Source organism: Panonychus citri, unplaced genomic scaffold (assembly GCF_014898815.1).
Source record: "Panonychus citri isolate SS breed McGregor unplaced genomic scaffold, ASM1489881v1 Contig00134, whole genome shotgun sequence".
Taxonomy (NCBI): domain Eukaryota; kingdom Metazoa; phylum Arthropoda; class Arachnida; order Trombidiformes; family Tetranychidae; genus Panonychus; species Panonychus citri.
Window position 1 is genome coordinate 1,326,228 of NW_026515539.1, and position 15,391 is coordinate 1,341,618.

General features: G+C 31.2%; 4 protein-coding genes across 5 annotated transcripts; 2 read left to right on the plus strand and 2 right to left on the minus strand.

Moving 5' to 3' along the window:
• The first annotated feature begins 49 nt into the window (after positions 1 to 49).
• LOC128391491 (cdc42 homolog) lies at positions 50 to 1,094 on the plus strand. The gene is made up of 2 exons (XM_053351390.1): positions 50 to 267; positions 457 to 1,094. Exons 1-2 carry the CDS (start codon positions 163 to 165, stop codon positions 925 to 927), a joined length of 576 nt encoding a protein of 191 aa, XP_053207365.1. The 5' UTR covers positions 50 to 162; the 3' UTR covers positions 928 to 1,094.
• On the minus strand, positions 1,055 to 2,241 carry LOC128391483 (mediator of RNA polymerase II transcription subunit 4-like). Its single transcript, XM_053351381.1, has 2 exons — positions 2,041 to 2,241; positions 1,055 to 1,817 (listed from the first exon to the last, which is right to left on the minus strand). The coding sequence occupies exons 1-2, from the start codon at positions 2,106 to 2,108 to the stop codon at positions 1,112 to 1,114; spliced, it is 774 nt and encodes a 257-aa protein (XP_053207356.1). The 5' UTR covers positions 2,109 to 2,241; the 3' UTR covers positions 1,055 to 1,111.
• A 123-nt stretch (positions 2,242 to 2,364) lies between these two features.
• On the plus strand, positions 2,365 to 4,571 carry LOC128391492 (uncharacterized). Of its 2 annotated transcripts, none has more exons than XM_053351391.1 (3): positions 2,365 to 2,757; positions 3,228 to 3,580; positions 3,699 to 4,571. In XM_053351391.1, exons 2-3 carry the CDS (start codon positions 3,311 to 3,313, stop codon positions 3,918 to 3,920), a joined length of 492 nt encoding a protein of 163 aa, XP_053207366.1. In that variant the 5' UTR covers positions 2,365 to 2,757; positions 3,228 to 3,310; the 3' UTR covers positions 3,921 to 4,571. The 2 variants fall into 2 exon arrangements, with proteins under 2 accessions (XP_053207366.1, XP_053207367.1); XM_053351392.1 differs by lacking the exon at positions 2,365 to 2,757 and adding an exon at positions 2,789 to 2,923.
• Positions 4,572 to 5,393: 822 nt separating this feature from the next.
• LOC128391468 (uncharacterized) lies at positions 5,394 to 15,191 on the minus strand. Its single transcript, XM_053351363.1, has 6 exons — positions 14,538 to 15,191; positions 14,303 to 14,410; positions 13,890 to 14,186; positions 12,069 to 12,437; positions 9,542 to 9,636; positions 5,394 to 7,919 (listed from the first exon to the last, which is right to left on the minus strand). The coding sequence occupies exons 1-6, from the start codon at positions 14,562 to 14,564 to the stop codon at positions 6,389 to 6,391; spliced, it is 2,427 nt and encodes an 808-aa protein (XP_053207338.1). The 5' UTR covers positions 14,565 to 15,191; the 3' UTR covers positions 5,394 to 6,388.
• Between the last annotated feature and the right edge of the window lie 200 nt (positions 15,192 to 15,391).

The window sequence follows — 15,391 nt, forward strand, 5'->3', positions numbered from 1 at the left end:
TTCCATCTTTAGAATGAATGTCAATCGATTTTATTTTTTATCGAATTTGGTTTATGAAATATCGCTCATCATTTTATTATTTATTTTTGATGAAAGGCCTGAATTCCTTTGTATTGTCTTTTATTCTAATTGTGTTTCTTATTTAATTGGAATTGATTAATTATGCAAACAATCAAATGTGTTGTAGTTGGTGATGGAGCGGTTGGTAAAACCTGTCTCTTAATTTCTTACACAACAAATAAGTTTCCATCGGAATATGTTCCAACAGTAAGTGTATTCCTTTAACATTGTTACTCTGCTGGTCTACTTTTTTATCACATTCCTCTTTTTACTCTCTTTCTTTTCTTTCTTTCCTTTTTCATCCTTCCTTCTTTTCTACTCTTTCCTCTCTCTCTCTCTCTTTTTTTTGTTTGACTTGTTCTTCTTCTCCTTTTCCGTTAACCCACCCGTCTCTAGGTATTTGACAATTATGCGGTCACTGTTATGATCGGTGGTGAACCTTACACCCTTGGATTATTTGATACTGCTGGTCAAGAAGATTATGATAGATTGCGGCCCTTAAGTTATCCACAGACCGATGTTTTTCTTGTCTGTTTCTCTGTTGTATCACCTTCTTCATTTGAAAATGTTAAAGAAAAATGGGTACCCGAGATAACCCATCATTGCCAAAAAACACCTTTCCTTTTAGTTGGTACACAAACTGATCTTCGAGATGATGCTGCGACCGTTGAAAAGTTAGCTAAAAACAAGCAGAAACCGATTACTCTGGAACAAGGAGAAAAATTAGCAAAAGAATTGAAAGCTGTTAAATATGTTGAATGTTCGGCTCTTACTCAAAGAGGATTGAAAAATGTATTCGATGAAGCAATTCTGGCCGCTTTGGAACCACCCGAACCTAAACCAAGACGTCGCTGCAACATCCTTTAAAATCACAACAAAATTTCAACACAAACACAACAACAACAACAACCACACACACATACACACATACAACAACAAAAAATCAAAAAAAAATCGGCTTATAAGGGAGAGAGAATAAAATAAAAACTTTAAATGAAATAAATAAAAGCTTTTTTAATTAGTTGTTTTGTAAATTTTCAAAGAGAGACAATCATTGACTATCACTTGATGAGCTGCTTGATGAATCGGTTGACATAACTTCAACTTCATCTAAATTATCTTTGGAAATGGTTGCTTTTGAGTCTATTGATGATGAATGAACTGATTCTAAAAAGCCTTTGGTAAATAAATGATCTTCAGCAAGAGGTGCGGTTGAATTGGGGGCAGTTTGGGCGTTATAAGAGTTTTGTTGTTGGGGCTGAGATTGTGGTTGACCCGAAGTTACCATGTTTGACACAAAACCTCCCATCTGACCGATCCAACCTGATCTCATTTCAGAATCAGTTGGATAGGGTCTCCTTAAGTCTCCCTGCTCCCAATTATATGGAGCAGCAACCGAATGGCAAGAGCTTATTTTATATGCATATTTAATCAGCTCCTCAGATGGAACCGGATGTTCATTGGCCTGTCTAATTAAGGATAACTTTTGTTTAGCCTGATAAATTGCTGTTGCCAGAATATGTTCAGCTTCTTTCAGTGATTTGGTCAAATGTTTTATCTCCTCATCGGCTCGATTAATATCTAGGTTTAAATAATCAACCTTCTTTGACATTTCTTCCATTTCCATAGCAGTTTTAATTGATTTTTTCAACTGACCATTTTTAGCCACCAAATTATCTCCAAGCTCAGTCAAATTAACTGTATGACCAGAATTGGGGCGAAGTCTTTTATTGTTAATCATATTTTCTATTAAACTCCTAGAAAACCATAAAAGGTAAATAAAGAGTAATAATAATAAATCAATCAAAGTAATCAAAGATTGGGACAAATAAAGAGAAAAAAGGAAAACAAAATCAGGGAGAAAAAAACAGAAAGAGAGAGAGAGAGAGAGAGAGAAACATGAGAATTACAAAAAGAAAGAGGAAAAGAAAGAGAGACAAGTGAAATTCACTAAGCAAAAATAATGAAAACTCTACTTACTTGGATAAAGATTCCATGTCATTGATACAACCCAAAATCACATCTTTTATATACTGATTAACCGTCATGATGTAAATTGGGTGACAATAAAAAAATCTAATTCTAATTAAATCGAAAAAGCAATAATTAAACAATAACAATTAATGAAAAAAGATCAACATTTTACTAATGTTCACACATTTGGATGAAAAAAGAATAAAGTTGACATTATAGTTCGAAAAAAGAACAGCAGATGGCACCAGGTGTCCGAATTTTGGTTAATCAAATTCTTAGATTTTAATTTTTATTAAGATTTTGTTTTTAATTGTTCCCCGTTAATTAAAATTAATTCAATCGCGTTTTTTAACTTATATAAAATTTGCGTGTGAAAAGTGTTTTTCAATGGAGGGAGATCACGTAGGTACATCAAGAGGAAATACAGAGTTTTAAATGATCGTAATTAAGTGAAAATCAAGAGATGAAACCAATTAGGTTAATGTAAACATTTGCCAAATTATTTGCAGATCTATGGAGATGCTGAAAGAATCGGTTGATCCATTGAACGTGACGGTTTCTAGTGACATTTTTTGAAGATGTTATTTTAAACATTTGGTCAACAAAAGCTCGAGATGGTCAATGGTTCTCCCCCTACAGCAAAATATTCAACATATTTTACTGCTTCCAATTATTTCGCTAATTTCTCCACGGTTGCAGCATCACCATCACGAAGATCATCAGGTATTTACACCAAAGAGAATGAGCGAGTGAAAGAGTAAACAAAAAGAGAAAATGTGTTTATGAGAGAGAAAAGTGTAAAAAGATTCTTGTGTTAACCTGTGAAGTCTTTTGTTATCATTACTGTAAGAGAAAATGGTCATCACTCTCTTCTTCCTCCTTCTTTCAGGTGCTCTCAGGTAAATATATCAATACCTTGCTCTTTCTTTTCTCTAATCATTTAAACTGAAAGAAAAGGAGAGAAAGAGATTGTTATTTACTGAAGAGCACCTGTGTGTTTGTCCACCTCTCTCTCTCTCTCTCTCCATAGGAAGATGAAGATGAGCAAGAATAGTTGTTGGTCATCTTCTTCCCTGAAGTAATAATAAAAAGACTTCACAGGTTAACAAGAATCTTTTTACACTTTTCTCTCTTTGTTTCCCTCTCTTTCATTTTTTCTTCTCTTCTCTCATTTTTATTTTCTCTTCCACCAGATAAACCCGCAGGTTAGACTGCAAGACTCACCGTTGAGAATCTTGAAACTATCATTGGATTTCCAGGCAAATTGATCATCAAAATGTTCTCTTCTAATTATTTAACATTCGTTTTTTTGATTGTGATACTTTTCAATTTAACTGGACAGTTATGTCAGTTAGTTGATTCGCCTTTAATTATCGAACCTTCATCATCATCATCTTCTAGTGATTCACCAGTAATAAGTAGTGATTTATCATCTTCTTCATCACCTTCAGAATCATCAATCGATTCAACATATGAAGATACCAAACAATCAGATGATAATCATCATGGATCTAAAAAGAAACGCTATCATCCAGCTCGTCATCTAGTAAGTATCTTCATTTATATTAATATTTCATTGTCGGAATCAAGTTTAAGTTAATTTTTTTATCTAATCAACAATTTGTGTTTCTTTTTTTCCGTGTAACTTTCATCAATCTCTCCAGGTAAGACCTTTTTGGTTGAATCCTAAATACACTTGGAAAGCTTTCCAAATGAACTCATCTCGAAACGAAGCCAAAGATGAGGAGATCAGAAAAATTCGTGATAAAAAACGTTCCAAATTACGAAAATTAGCTGATAAGATGAAAAAAGCAGCTTTAATCTCGAAAAAATTGTTCCTTCTTCTAAACGACATCAGTATTAATCTTGATCCAGAATTAGTATAACCAATTCACTTAATCCTCACCAAATTACAATCCCACAACTTTTTCATTCAATTAACTTCTTCTATTTTTCATAATATCTCACTAACTTAATTATCGGAGATTAATCCAAATTGCCGAGACTTTTATTGGAAAATTATTCCTTAATTGTGAATGGAAGCTCTGAAAATCAACAAATCTAATTCTGATTTACTCTTTTGTTCTTACACTAAATTAACCATAATTCGCAAAAGAAAGGCCATCAAATCTAATTAGTGACCAAAAATCACAATTCTGCCTTCTCAGTGGGAAATTTTTCTTCCAATTAATCAACTAACTATCGGTTATATTTGATGTTTGAGTGACCAGGAGCCGAAATCTAATCCCTGATTCTTGACGGACATAAGTTGACCATAAGCTAATTTTGTGGCTCGAGGTTTGGAAATGGTTAATCTCATCTAATAATCATCAACTCAATCACTAGCCTATTTTTTAATTGTGACACAAAAATAATCAATAATCAAGTTAAAATTTAAATTGTTCACCTTCTCATCATCTTGGAAATTTACAATCACCAATTGGACAGACCAATCTTGTGAGTTGCGACTATGGCAACTAATCAATGGAAAATCAAATCAACAATTTATCAAACTAAAAACCTTCAATCAAGTTAAAGTGATTTACCATTGATGCTCCTTAGTTTTTGATAGTTTTAATTATTAACTTGAAATGTTCCCATTACCAAAGGTCAAGGTTTACACTTAGAAAAAAAGTTGATTGTGATTAATTAAAGTTCCTTCATGGAGCTTAATCAAGGAGTCAACAATATGAAATATAAAATACTCATCACAAGAAAAAAAAGTAATTCTTTGTTGACTAACCATCACAATTAATTAATTTCTTACTTTTTTCTTCCCATTGGTTTTTACTTAAATTACCTCTCACCATGAGACTAACACGATGAAGAGGTCAAATGTTAAAGTTAATCACTTGACCATCTCATCATCTCATCAACTCGATTGTTTCTCTCGTCGTGAAAATGTCCGCCCAAAAGACGAAATGAAACAAAAAACTTCGTGATTTAAATCATAATTTAACTTGTTTCTTCCATTGATCACAGTAAACAATTAACAATCTACTTTTCTCTCGATGCAAACAATTAATCAATTAACTGTCTATTCGGTTAATTAATTACTATTTTCCTTTTCTAAGTGTAAAATCCAATGAAAACAGTAATTACCTGATCATCTTTAAATATCCAATCCTCCATTAACTATCATTATCACACCAACTTTGTAATTAACTTAATCACTGCATGTAAATAATAGAGGAAATAAAATTAATTCTTAATTTAACACAATCAATGTTTAGCCAGTAATTAGTAATTCCAGTCAACTGAAAATTTATCCCCGAAAATGGTGACTTGAAGTAGTTAATCAATAATCAAATTGATCGATTCCTTAATTGTAATTGAGAAAATAAACAAAAAGGTAAATATATTGTTTAATGTTTTCTTTAATTGAGAATAACTTGAATTAATTGTTTTCTTTTTCTTGACCAATTTAGTTAATCAGTGCATTCGTTTAATTGTAATTTACATTTAAATTGATCCCATTGGATTGACTTGGATTCAAAAGTTAATTAACATTTTCTTTGGACAAAATATTCAACCAACAATTAGAAGATACAATTGCAATCGCCAAAGACAAATTAACTTAATTGTCCGATCTCCCTTTGGTTTGATTGCTTAAAACTTGCAACAATTAACCACTTTAATTGTTCATCTCTCAGTTAATTTGATCATTGGTGGTTTACGATGGCTTTTTAATTGCTGAACACAATTGTATTTGCATTTTAATTGTTACTTGGTGCGTCTTGGCTTTAACTGTCTTGGTCAAATGATTGATGAAGATGAAAGGTGAAAGTTAATTGTTAACAATTTAAAAGTTGATTAAGTTCAGTTGATTTCAAATGAAGCCAAAAAATATTAACTAAGGCAGTGATTAAAATGTGATATTGTCTAATAATTAACATCTAATAATAAACATTTATCGTTAAATATGCTCAGTGATTTACAACTTTAAACTAATTGCAACTAAATTAAGCTACAGAAAGAAAACAAATTGTAACAATTAACTAATTTTCTTAAGTACTATATATTTATGTGAATTGTGGCAAATTAAAGGAAGCCAAAAGACTCACAATTTAATTTAGACAATCAATAACTAGAAAAAAAAATCTGAAGCATTTACATGTGAACAATTAAATGATGGAATGAAGCTGATGATGATTAACCAATTTCCATGATAATTTAGTTAATCATAGCTGATGAAAATCAACATTTAACAATCAGTCGTGTGATTAACGAGTCGATGATTAATCACAATCAACTAATTGTTGGACATTGTCCATAAATATGAGTGAATTCAATTGAAATTAAAGTTATTCAATTGATTTTAGACTTTTTTCCCAATAATTTAAATTTTAAATTGTCAACGATGAGTTGATCGAGCTGATTGTTTATTTTTCGAGGAAACTGGATTATCCATTGATTGTGATTTAGTTAATCGATAACGTGATTGATTAGGTGCACCAGAATTCAATGTTCCCGTGGGTATAGTTGGAGTTGGGACCGTTATCGGCGATTCTTGTGACCTTTGAGAGATCATCGCCGATCGTCTTATGGCCCCGGTCGAGGAGATACTACGAACCATTCCCGGTCGACAAAATCTGCGGCCACTTGTCACCGAAACTGCTGGTTCAGATTCAATTTCCAGGCCAGTAGTCGTGACGGTGTCGGATGCGGATACTGATGAGTCCCGATCAAATTTGAATCGACCTCTTTCACTTCGTCCCATTATTCGAGTACTTGGCGCTTCATTTGTCGATCGAGATGAGCTTTTATGGCCTGATGATGATCTTCCATCATCATCCTCAAAATTAAACTCGCACCTTCTTTTATCATGGTTGCGAGTGGAAAATAAAACTCCTCGACTTGATCGATATTCATTTGGTACTTTCGAGTTGACACCTCGACTATAATCGTAATGATATCTTGCAACCTCAGCATCGGAAACTACAACTCCATAGGACGATTGGTTGGTTTTGATGATTGTCGTTGGCTGAACGGATTGTGGCCTTTTTGTACTTGAATTAACGCAAGAAGTTGTGATGGCGGTGATCAGTTCATCGTTTTCTTCGTCATCAAAAGTATAATCATCTCCTTCATATCGATTTCGATGGCGACCTTTTAGAGCAAAATCACGTCGTCTACTTGGATAATAGTTCGGTATATGATCAGATGTCGATGGTACTGGAGAGACCATCGAGTTCCCCCTTTGGATTGATACCATCGACCGAGAACTATTTTGACGAAAATCCTGTGAACCTTGCGGCATTTGTGATTCGTCATTTTGTTTCGATACTATTGCGACATTTGATCGAGTTAATCCTGATCTGTAAGTAGCACCAGCTGACGAAGGACGATGATAAGTCGACTGAGCGGTGGAAGATGGCGGAGGAGCTGGAGGAGGAAATGAAGAAACTTTGGATAAACAGTTGACCCCTGGGCTAATCTGGTCATCAGAAAATTCTGGAACAGTTTCCATTGATCTTTTCTCAAGTAAAAGAGCCAATTCTGAGGCCAGATAAAGGTGACTGGGTCTTTGGTACCTTCGACTACCAATTGGATGGGTGACAATGTATCGACTTTCACTTGAACCTGGACTTGCGTCTTCTTGAGATGTTTCCGATTCACCGGAACGTCGAGAAGACGAGGCCACATATCGATAGTTCTTCCAAGTCGTAGCAGCATTGGCAACGGCCTTAGAAGAAAATTGATCTTGAACCAACTGCCACTGTCTCTTTACTTGACCTCCTGAACCCGGAAGTAGTGTCATCTTATCAGATGTCGGTGGAGTTGGTGATGGCGACGAACGTAAAGAAGACGGAGGCCGGTTTCCTTTCGCTTGCCGTTCCCGTCTAATCAGCTCCAATCGAGCCCGTTTAAGAACAATTGTTGATCTAAAATAGTAAAAAATATAATCAACAATCAAGAAAAAGTTTTCATCAATTAGTTTGATCGTAATTAAAATTAAATGTTCATCGTACTTGATACACTTAATCAGGAAAATTAAACAGAAGACAAATCAATGCCTGAAGGATCATCAAAGTAATTAACTCAATCCTTTATCATCATCATTCAATTTGACCTCAACAACGGACATCCGGAAATGGATACTGATCTTATACTCACCGCAACAATTAATTCACATCATTTGTTTATCACTAATTGATTATTAATCTCCAACGAATCAAATCTTATAATCCACTTTTAATGTTAATCATTAATCTCAAAAAAATCACATTAATTGGATTAAGATTATACTTTAAATGTAAACAGATTAGGGGAATGGATTTAAATTCAAAGCAAAATATTGATTCAATTTTAGTTTTAGGAATACGATTCACTTAATTGTGAAAAACGAACATCATTTAATCATAGTTTCTTTTCACAATTAGGATTCGATTGTTGAAAATTAGTCGTAAGGGTAATGTGGCTTTAGGGTGATTACATGAAATGACCGGTCAAACAACGACTACGAGGTCAAGTTGATTAAATTTCGTCCACCAATTAACTGATTTACTTTTCTTACTACAATTTAATTAGCATTAAATCACAATCTATTTGATTACCTTGATGATAACAAAAAAGTCACACAACTGATTGACCTTTAACTGATGATTAATGTATATTTACATGAAATTATAAGTAGCGACAAGATAACAACAATTAAGTTAATCAATTGATTATTGTTAACTGTGGTCAAGCATAATGATGATGATAATTGATTCATTGACCAACTTGGTTGATGAATAATTTATTACACTTGAAAAAGTCAATGAATGAAAAGGAAACTACAACTTTTTTTTTCATCTATTGTTCAACTCGAACCATCAAAAAGGAAACGGAAGTCATCACCATCATCAGCATCATCCTCATCTTGATGATGATCAACCTTCCCCCTTTTAACATGATTATCATTGTTATAATGTATCCAGCTATTAACTATTATCATTGATTGTTGGTGTTACTATTTCAATAGTAGCCTTATAAATGACCTTTCCTTGTTTACTGTTGAATATTAATTGTTATGATTTATGGAAACATTTAGTTCATCTGATAATAAGTTGTTGTTAACTTAATTGTTCACTTTGATATTTTTATAATCTTGATCATTTCTCCTTAATCAGTGTGTTAAATTGTAAACAGCAACATCAACAACAATTTATCAGTCGTTGCTATTACGTTGATATCAAAAAACAAAACTGGATTTATCACATTAATTAGTTGATTAGGATCGGCTTTTGTTAACTTGATCTGCCCCTGAGGCCATTTTAGCGTCATTATTATTATCGTTATCATTTTTTTTTGACTTAAACTGCGATTTTAAATTACAATTTAGATTTTTAATTCTGGTGAAAGTTTTGTTTCAATCGCTGAGTCCCTTTAGGTTAAGGTAAATGAAGTAAATGATAATGATAAATTGTAACAATGTTGTGAGAATCAATTGATTTAATCATCATCAGGTTTCTCATCATCAAGTTAATTAGTCATTAATTGCGTTGATTTGTTAATTACTTACTCAAAAAGATACCAAACAATATAATAACAGATCAAAAATCCTCCGATCATCACGATTCCCATGAGTAAACAAAACGACAATGGTCGAGCTGATTCCTGTTGAAATTAGTAGATGACAATTAGTTAATTATCAACAATTTAAATCATTTTTCTCTTCTTCATCTCCATAAAATCAATTGATTGTCAACAATCATGATCCTCTGATCAACTTTATAATATATTCATGATATTTTACTGAATGATAGTTTCAGTTGTAATTAACCTTAATCATCAGGAGTAAAAAAATTAATTACAGTCATTTATGGCTGATTAGATGTTCCTTAATTGTTTAACAATAATGATATTGATTTAGTTTTAGTTTTAATCAGTTAATCACGCAATCTATTAACATGGTAAAAATTTTCTTGATAGTGAGAATCAATTGAAAATCTTACAATTAAAAGTTAATTGTTAATAAAGTTCAAGGTAAAATTAATTCAGTTTGTTTGCATTAATTAATTGATTACAACTAAACTTTAAATGATAAAATTTCATATAACTTAACCAATATATGGATTAATTTAATTGTTACCTTAAGAAATGAAAAAGTAATCAATAAACCTCAAGGCAAAACAATTTAAATTGTATCCAAACTAATCAGTTCAATTACGTTGAATTAAGATTAATAATTAACTAATTGTTTATGAAATTAACCAATAAAAAGTAAAAAAAAAATATTTCACTTAATTGTGAGAGTAACTTTAATTTTCTCATTTAACTCAAATTAATTTAATTGTTGACAGTTAATTATCTAAGTTGATTTAATTACTATCACCAGTTAATTAGCATCTAGATTAGCAGATATTGTTAATCTAATATGAGGAAGAGGCAAATTGATTGTGTTGATTATTAAAATTCAAAACTGATTACCAATTAATGGTCAACAATCAAAGTTAATCGTCAACAATTACTTATTATTTATGATTAATCAATGGTCAGACACAATTGAGGTCGTAAACAATTTAAACTAAACTGACCTTAGTCCAGTATTTATATGACGACAGTTAATTGTGTTGACTTTAATTAGAACCTGAAAAAGTTAATTTGGTTAAGGAAAAGATAAAGAAACTAAATCATCATTTAATCATCAACACTGATCAAGATCAACAATTAAATTAGATTTGTATTGATTAGACTTTAAACTATCATCATGATCTTCAAGATGATTTAAATTAAATTGCTACACAACAATTACAATTTATGTTAAGGGGAAAATATGAATTAAATTGATCGTGGCTTTAAGTTAATTGTTTGGTGTTAATTTGATCATGACGTTTGACTGATTAGTTAATTGTGTAAGTTGATATACTTAATAAATACATGTTCTTGTTATTGCTGTTGTTATTGATACAATTACTAAATTGTTTCTTAATCATAATTATAAATTGAATGACTGACAGAAAAAAAATTCTTACCAAACTTTTGATCATCTTCACTTGTTTTTTTAATCACAATTAAGAAAGTTAATTGCTTGATATTCACTTGTCATATTTACTATTTAGTTTACAATGGGTGCGCCTAATCATCATGTTGATTAGATTTAATCATAATCAATTGCTCTTCTTTTGATGATAATAATCAAAATTTGGCGGAAAAAAAGATGAGATTTAATTTTTGAGGAAAAGTAAAAATCAACTTTGATTGTTGATTAGTTGGATTTATTAAACCAAATTAAGATAATCTTAATCACCATCATCTTATTTTATCAGATTTTCAATCTTAATCTGAAATTGTTAACTTTGATTCCAAATGGTTGATTAATTTGACAATTAACTAATTATCTTTGGGGATATAATCAAGTGCAATTAATTAATTAAATTGTTAGTCAAAGTTTCCATTCGTGGATTTGAATTTTGATTGTGAATAATTAGCAACAATTAATTTTGTGGTTTCTCTCAGTTGACCGAGATTTTAACTAAATCATTTACCGATATTTACTGTTAATCCCTTTCGGCTAAATTGAGATGAAATTTAATTGTGACTATTAAATGATTAGTGATTTTTTTCCAACTTTTTTTTTATAATTAATTTCAAGTCACGTCGATAATTTTATGGTAATGATTTGATAATCATCGATTGTAAAAATTTCAAACCATTAAAGATATTATTGTATTAGTATTGATATAAATATGACATAATCAAATTCTGGTGTTGATTTGACAATCAAATTGTCACCACAGTTTAACACTTGATTTAGAGTAGCAATTAGATTAAAATATGACTATCATTGAATCAGCTGATTGTATGATACCAATCAAGGATCAATTTCAATAGTAATAATAATAGAAATTGATCCAGTTAATTGTAATCAAGAAAAAGTGATATCAGCTCATGAAAGGATAATTTAAATTCATTTCATGTTATTTGATTAAAAAAACACACGTAAACTGTTAATTGTCAATTGTCAGTAATTAAGAATCAAGAGAAATAGTTTGTTGCGTTAATTGAATTTAAATGGTTGACAATTCGTTAATTGTCCATCTTCTTACCTCATGGATTGTGAGGTCGAAAAATTTATCGCAATCAAGGTAACCACAAGCTTCCTTGACCAGGTCATCTTCAATATCGTGGAAATCTTTAATTGTGATCTTACTAATTAACAACGGAAGTAAACATTGTCGAACTGTAATTCGACATCGTTTTTCCAGGGAAATCATTTCCGTTTGGTTACAATTTTGTGGACCTAAAATGGCCGCTGAATTTGGAGGTGAAAGGTCACCAGAATTGATGGATAACGTTGATGAAATCATTCTGGACAAATATTTCGAGGTACCGATTGTAGGATAGATCCGACGACGGGTCAATATGTCACATCGGATGAAATCACAAAAGTCACTGAGGCACACAAAGTTTTCCGTCTAAAAGAATACAATTAAAAATTAGATTAATTATCCACAATCAAATCTACCAACAATTCATGTTCCTTACGGTACTTTGATCATTCAAATTAATCTTCACAATTAGCAAATGAAAAAGCATTCACATTGATATGAAATTTTAACGATAATAAATGATAATAAATTTGAACAATTATCCATTCAGATAATTGTTATTAATTATACTTTACAATTTAACAATGTGATTCCTATTGTTAACCAGTTTTTTTTTCTGATCATAATTATCTAAACAATATAAGACGATTTCGTGTCTAATTCAGTTAATCTAATTTAATTTAGTTAATTCAACTCTCTTTTTCTTAATAACAATTCATAATAATAGTTAACAAGATGATTTATTGAGTGGGAACAAAAAACAAATCATATAACCTACGAGGTTGAATTGAAAATCAATACACAATCAACCATTTGAATGGAAACAATTAAGATAATGAAAAACGGTGGATATTGAAAATTGACACTATCATTAGTTAATCATCTTGGATGGTTAACTAATCATACAATAATGAACATTAATTTCCAATTGTGATCAAGGAAAATGAGAGTCACCAAAACAATTAATTGTTATAATGTAATCAACACTCACAATCTCTGATGACATTAACATCACTTAACCATTGGTTCAATTGATCTATTGATTTAATTCATATTACTTGTTAATTGTGCATTCATGATATTCAATTGGTCGTTAATAGGATTCTAGATTTGCCTCGAGCAATTTATCAAACATTTTTTGTCGATTAACGATCGACTTTCCTTGGTAACTTTTCTCTATGTTAAAACTGATCTTCATCGGATGGAAAAATGATCTTTACGGTAAATTTTATGGCCTCAAAGGTTCGATAAAAATAAAGAATTACAATTTCCCTCTTGATTAATTCCCTTTTCTAAACGATAATATTAAGAAAACAACATGATATGTAAACATTTGTGAACAGCAACAATCAGCACGATAGGAAATCTAAATGGGAACAATTTAGAAAATTAAAGTTGATTTTTTCATTGAATTAAATGTAATACAGCGAATGATTAACCTGAATTGTAAAGAAATTAAAGATTAACTGATATAAGATGTAAGAGATTAACTAATTAAATTGAAACTTTATTTTCTTAGATGGTGAATCAAAGTGATGATGGATTAGCCTGAAAGGTAAATCCACCTTAAAGAAAAAAAATTTAATCTAAATGGAAATGAATTGACAAATTAGAAGAATCATGAAAATTGTCCATAAATAGTGATGTTAATTGTTCGTTGATTTTGAATGAACAATCAGCTAATTTCCAAGAAGAAAATTACAATTTCTACCTCATAATCTTAATTTCACATTCTCAATAAGAGCTAAAATATGATCTCATGTTGGATTTAATTTTCTGTTGGCTGTTGATTAGAAATCTAATTGTATGTTGGCTTACCCGGTGACGATAAAGTCTATGATCGTAATCCCAGTGGTGGGCTAATCTCTCAGAGCAGTCGAACAGTTTGAAGCAAAGTGGACATCGCCAGATCGAAATGAAAAACGAGGCCAGAGTTTCCGTTATTGAGATGATGGAAAAGGTTGATGATGGTGAAGATTTATCATTATCCAAAAACCCATCGAAAATATAAGCTGATAGATTATCTTCTGGCCACCAAAGGAGATCACGATGAGGATGAAACGGACACTCAATGGGCATCTCAATACGATAACGGTCAAAAATAGGTAATATTTTCTTCTCGAAACAAAAAAAAAATCTCATATAAATCATTTCATTTTTTTTCGTTTTCGTTTTCGATTTTCAGAAATTGAAATTTTATCGATTCTGTCAATTCGATGATGATTATTTACCTTATCAATTATGGTCCTTACCAGTCTTGATTTATCTCGAGGACAAGATGAAGGTAAATCATCAGGAAAATCGGCCTCAATATTACCAAGAAACACAAAGATTACCATCTAGAAGATTGAATATTAATACAAAGGGTTAAAGGTGAAGAAATTGAGATAACCCATAGATCAACAATCAAATTGGATTGAAGCAAAATTCATTAGTTACAATTGAAATGATTAGTTAATCACTCACCTCAACGCATAGCAAACCGAGCTTCATTTAATATCTTCATTCATATACGATTGATTGAAATTGTTTCGGTAAAAGATGATTGTTAAATTGTGAACAGTAGCAGTACACAAATCAATTGATTGATTATGTAATATTATTGATTGTGATTAAAAGTGATGATGTCGATTAATATTAACCAAACCAATAGATGAACAGTAATTACAACACCAATAATAAGCAATTGATGATTATCAAGAAAATAGGTGATAAATATAATGTTGAATGTTAATCATACTAAGTATTAACAATGATGATGGACACATTATGATATCCATTTTGTCAACAATCAATCATTTAAATGGTTAAAGTGTAACAATGATTATTTGTTTACCACTTTCATTATCATTATCACCACAATAACAACAACATTGTGACAACAACAAGGAATCAAAACAAATCAATGGATCCATAGGTATCCAATGAGTTATCACAATATGTTAAATAGCCATTGGAAATGTTGTTGTCAATAGATTGAACAATTAACCAACTAAATTGAAAAATGGGCTCATCGGTTGAACAATTAAGTGACAATCAAGAAAAATCGAAAAGGAAAATGAAGTAAAGAGAAACGGGTAAGATTGTCAATGGAAAAACATCTTATGGAGAAAAATATTATCTTAACCCAGAGAGAAAGAGAGAGAGAGAGAGACAAGGAAGACAAGAAGAAGAGAATAAAAAAGAAAGAGAAATGATTCCCAGTCATTCCCTTGGAAATTTTCTCTCTCTCTCTCTCTTCCAATGTTATCGATTGTTTCTCATCCTCATCATCTCATCTTCACATGCGTATCCTGAATCCATCACTATGTTTATCCATA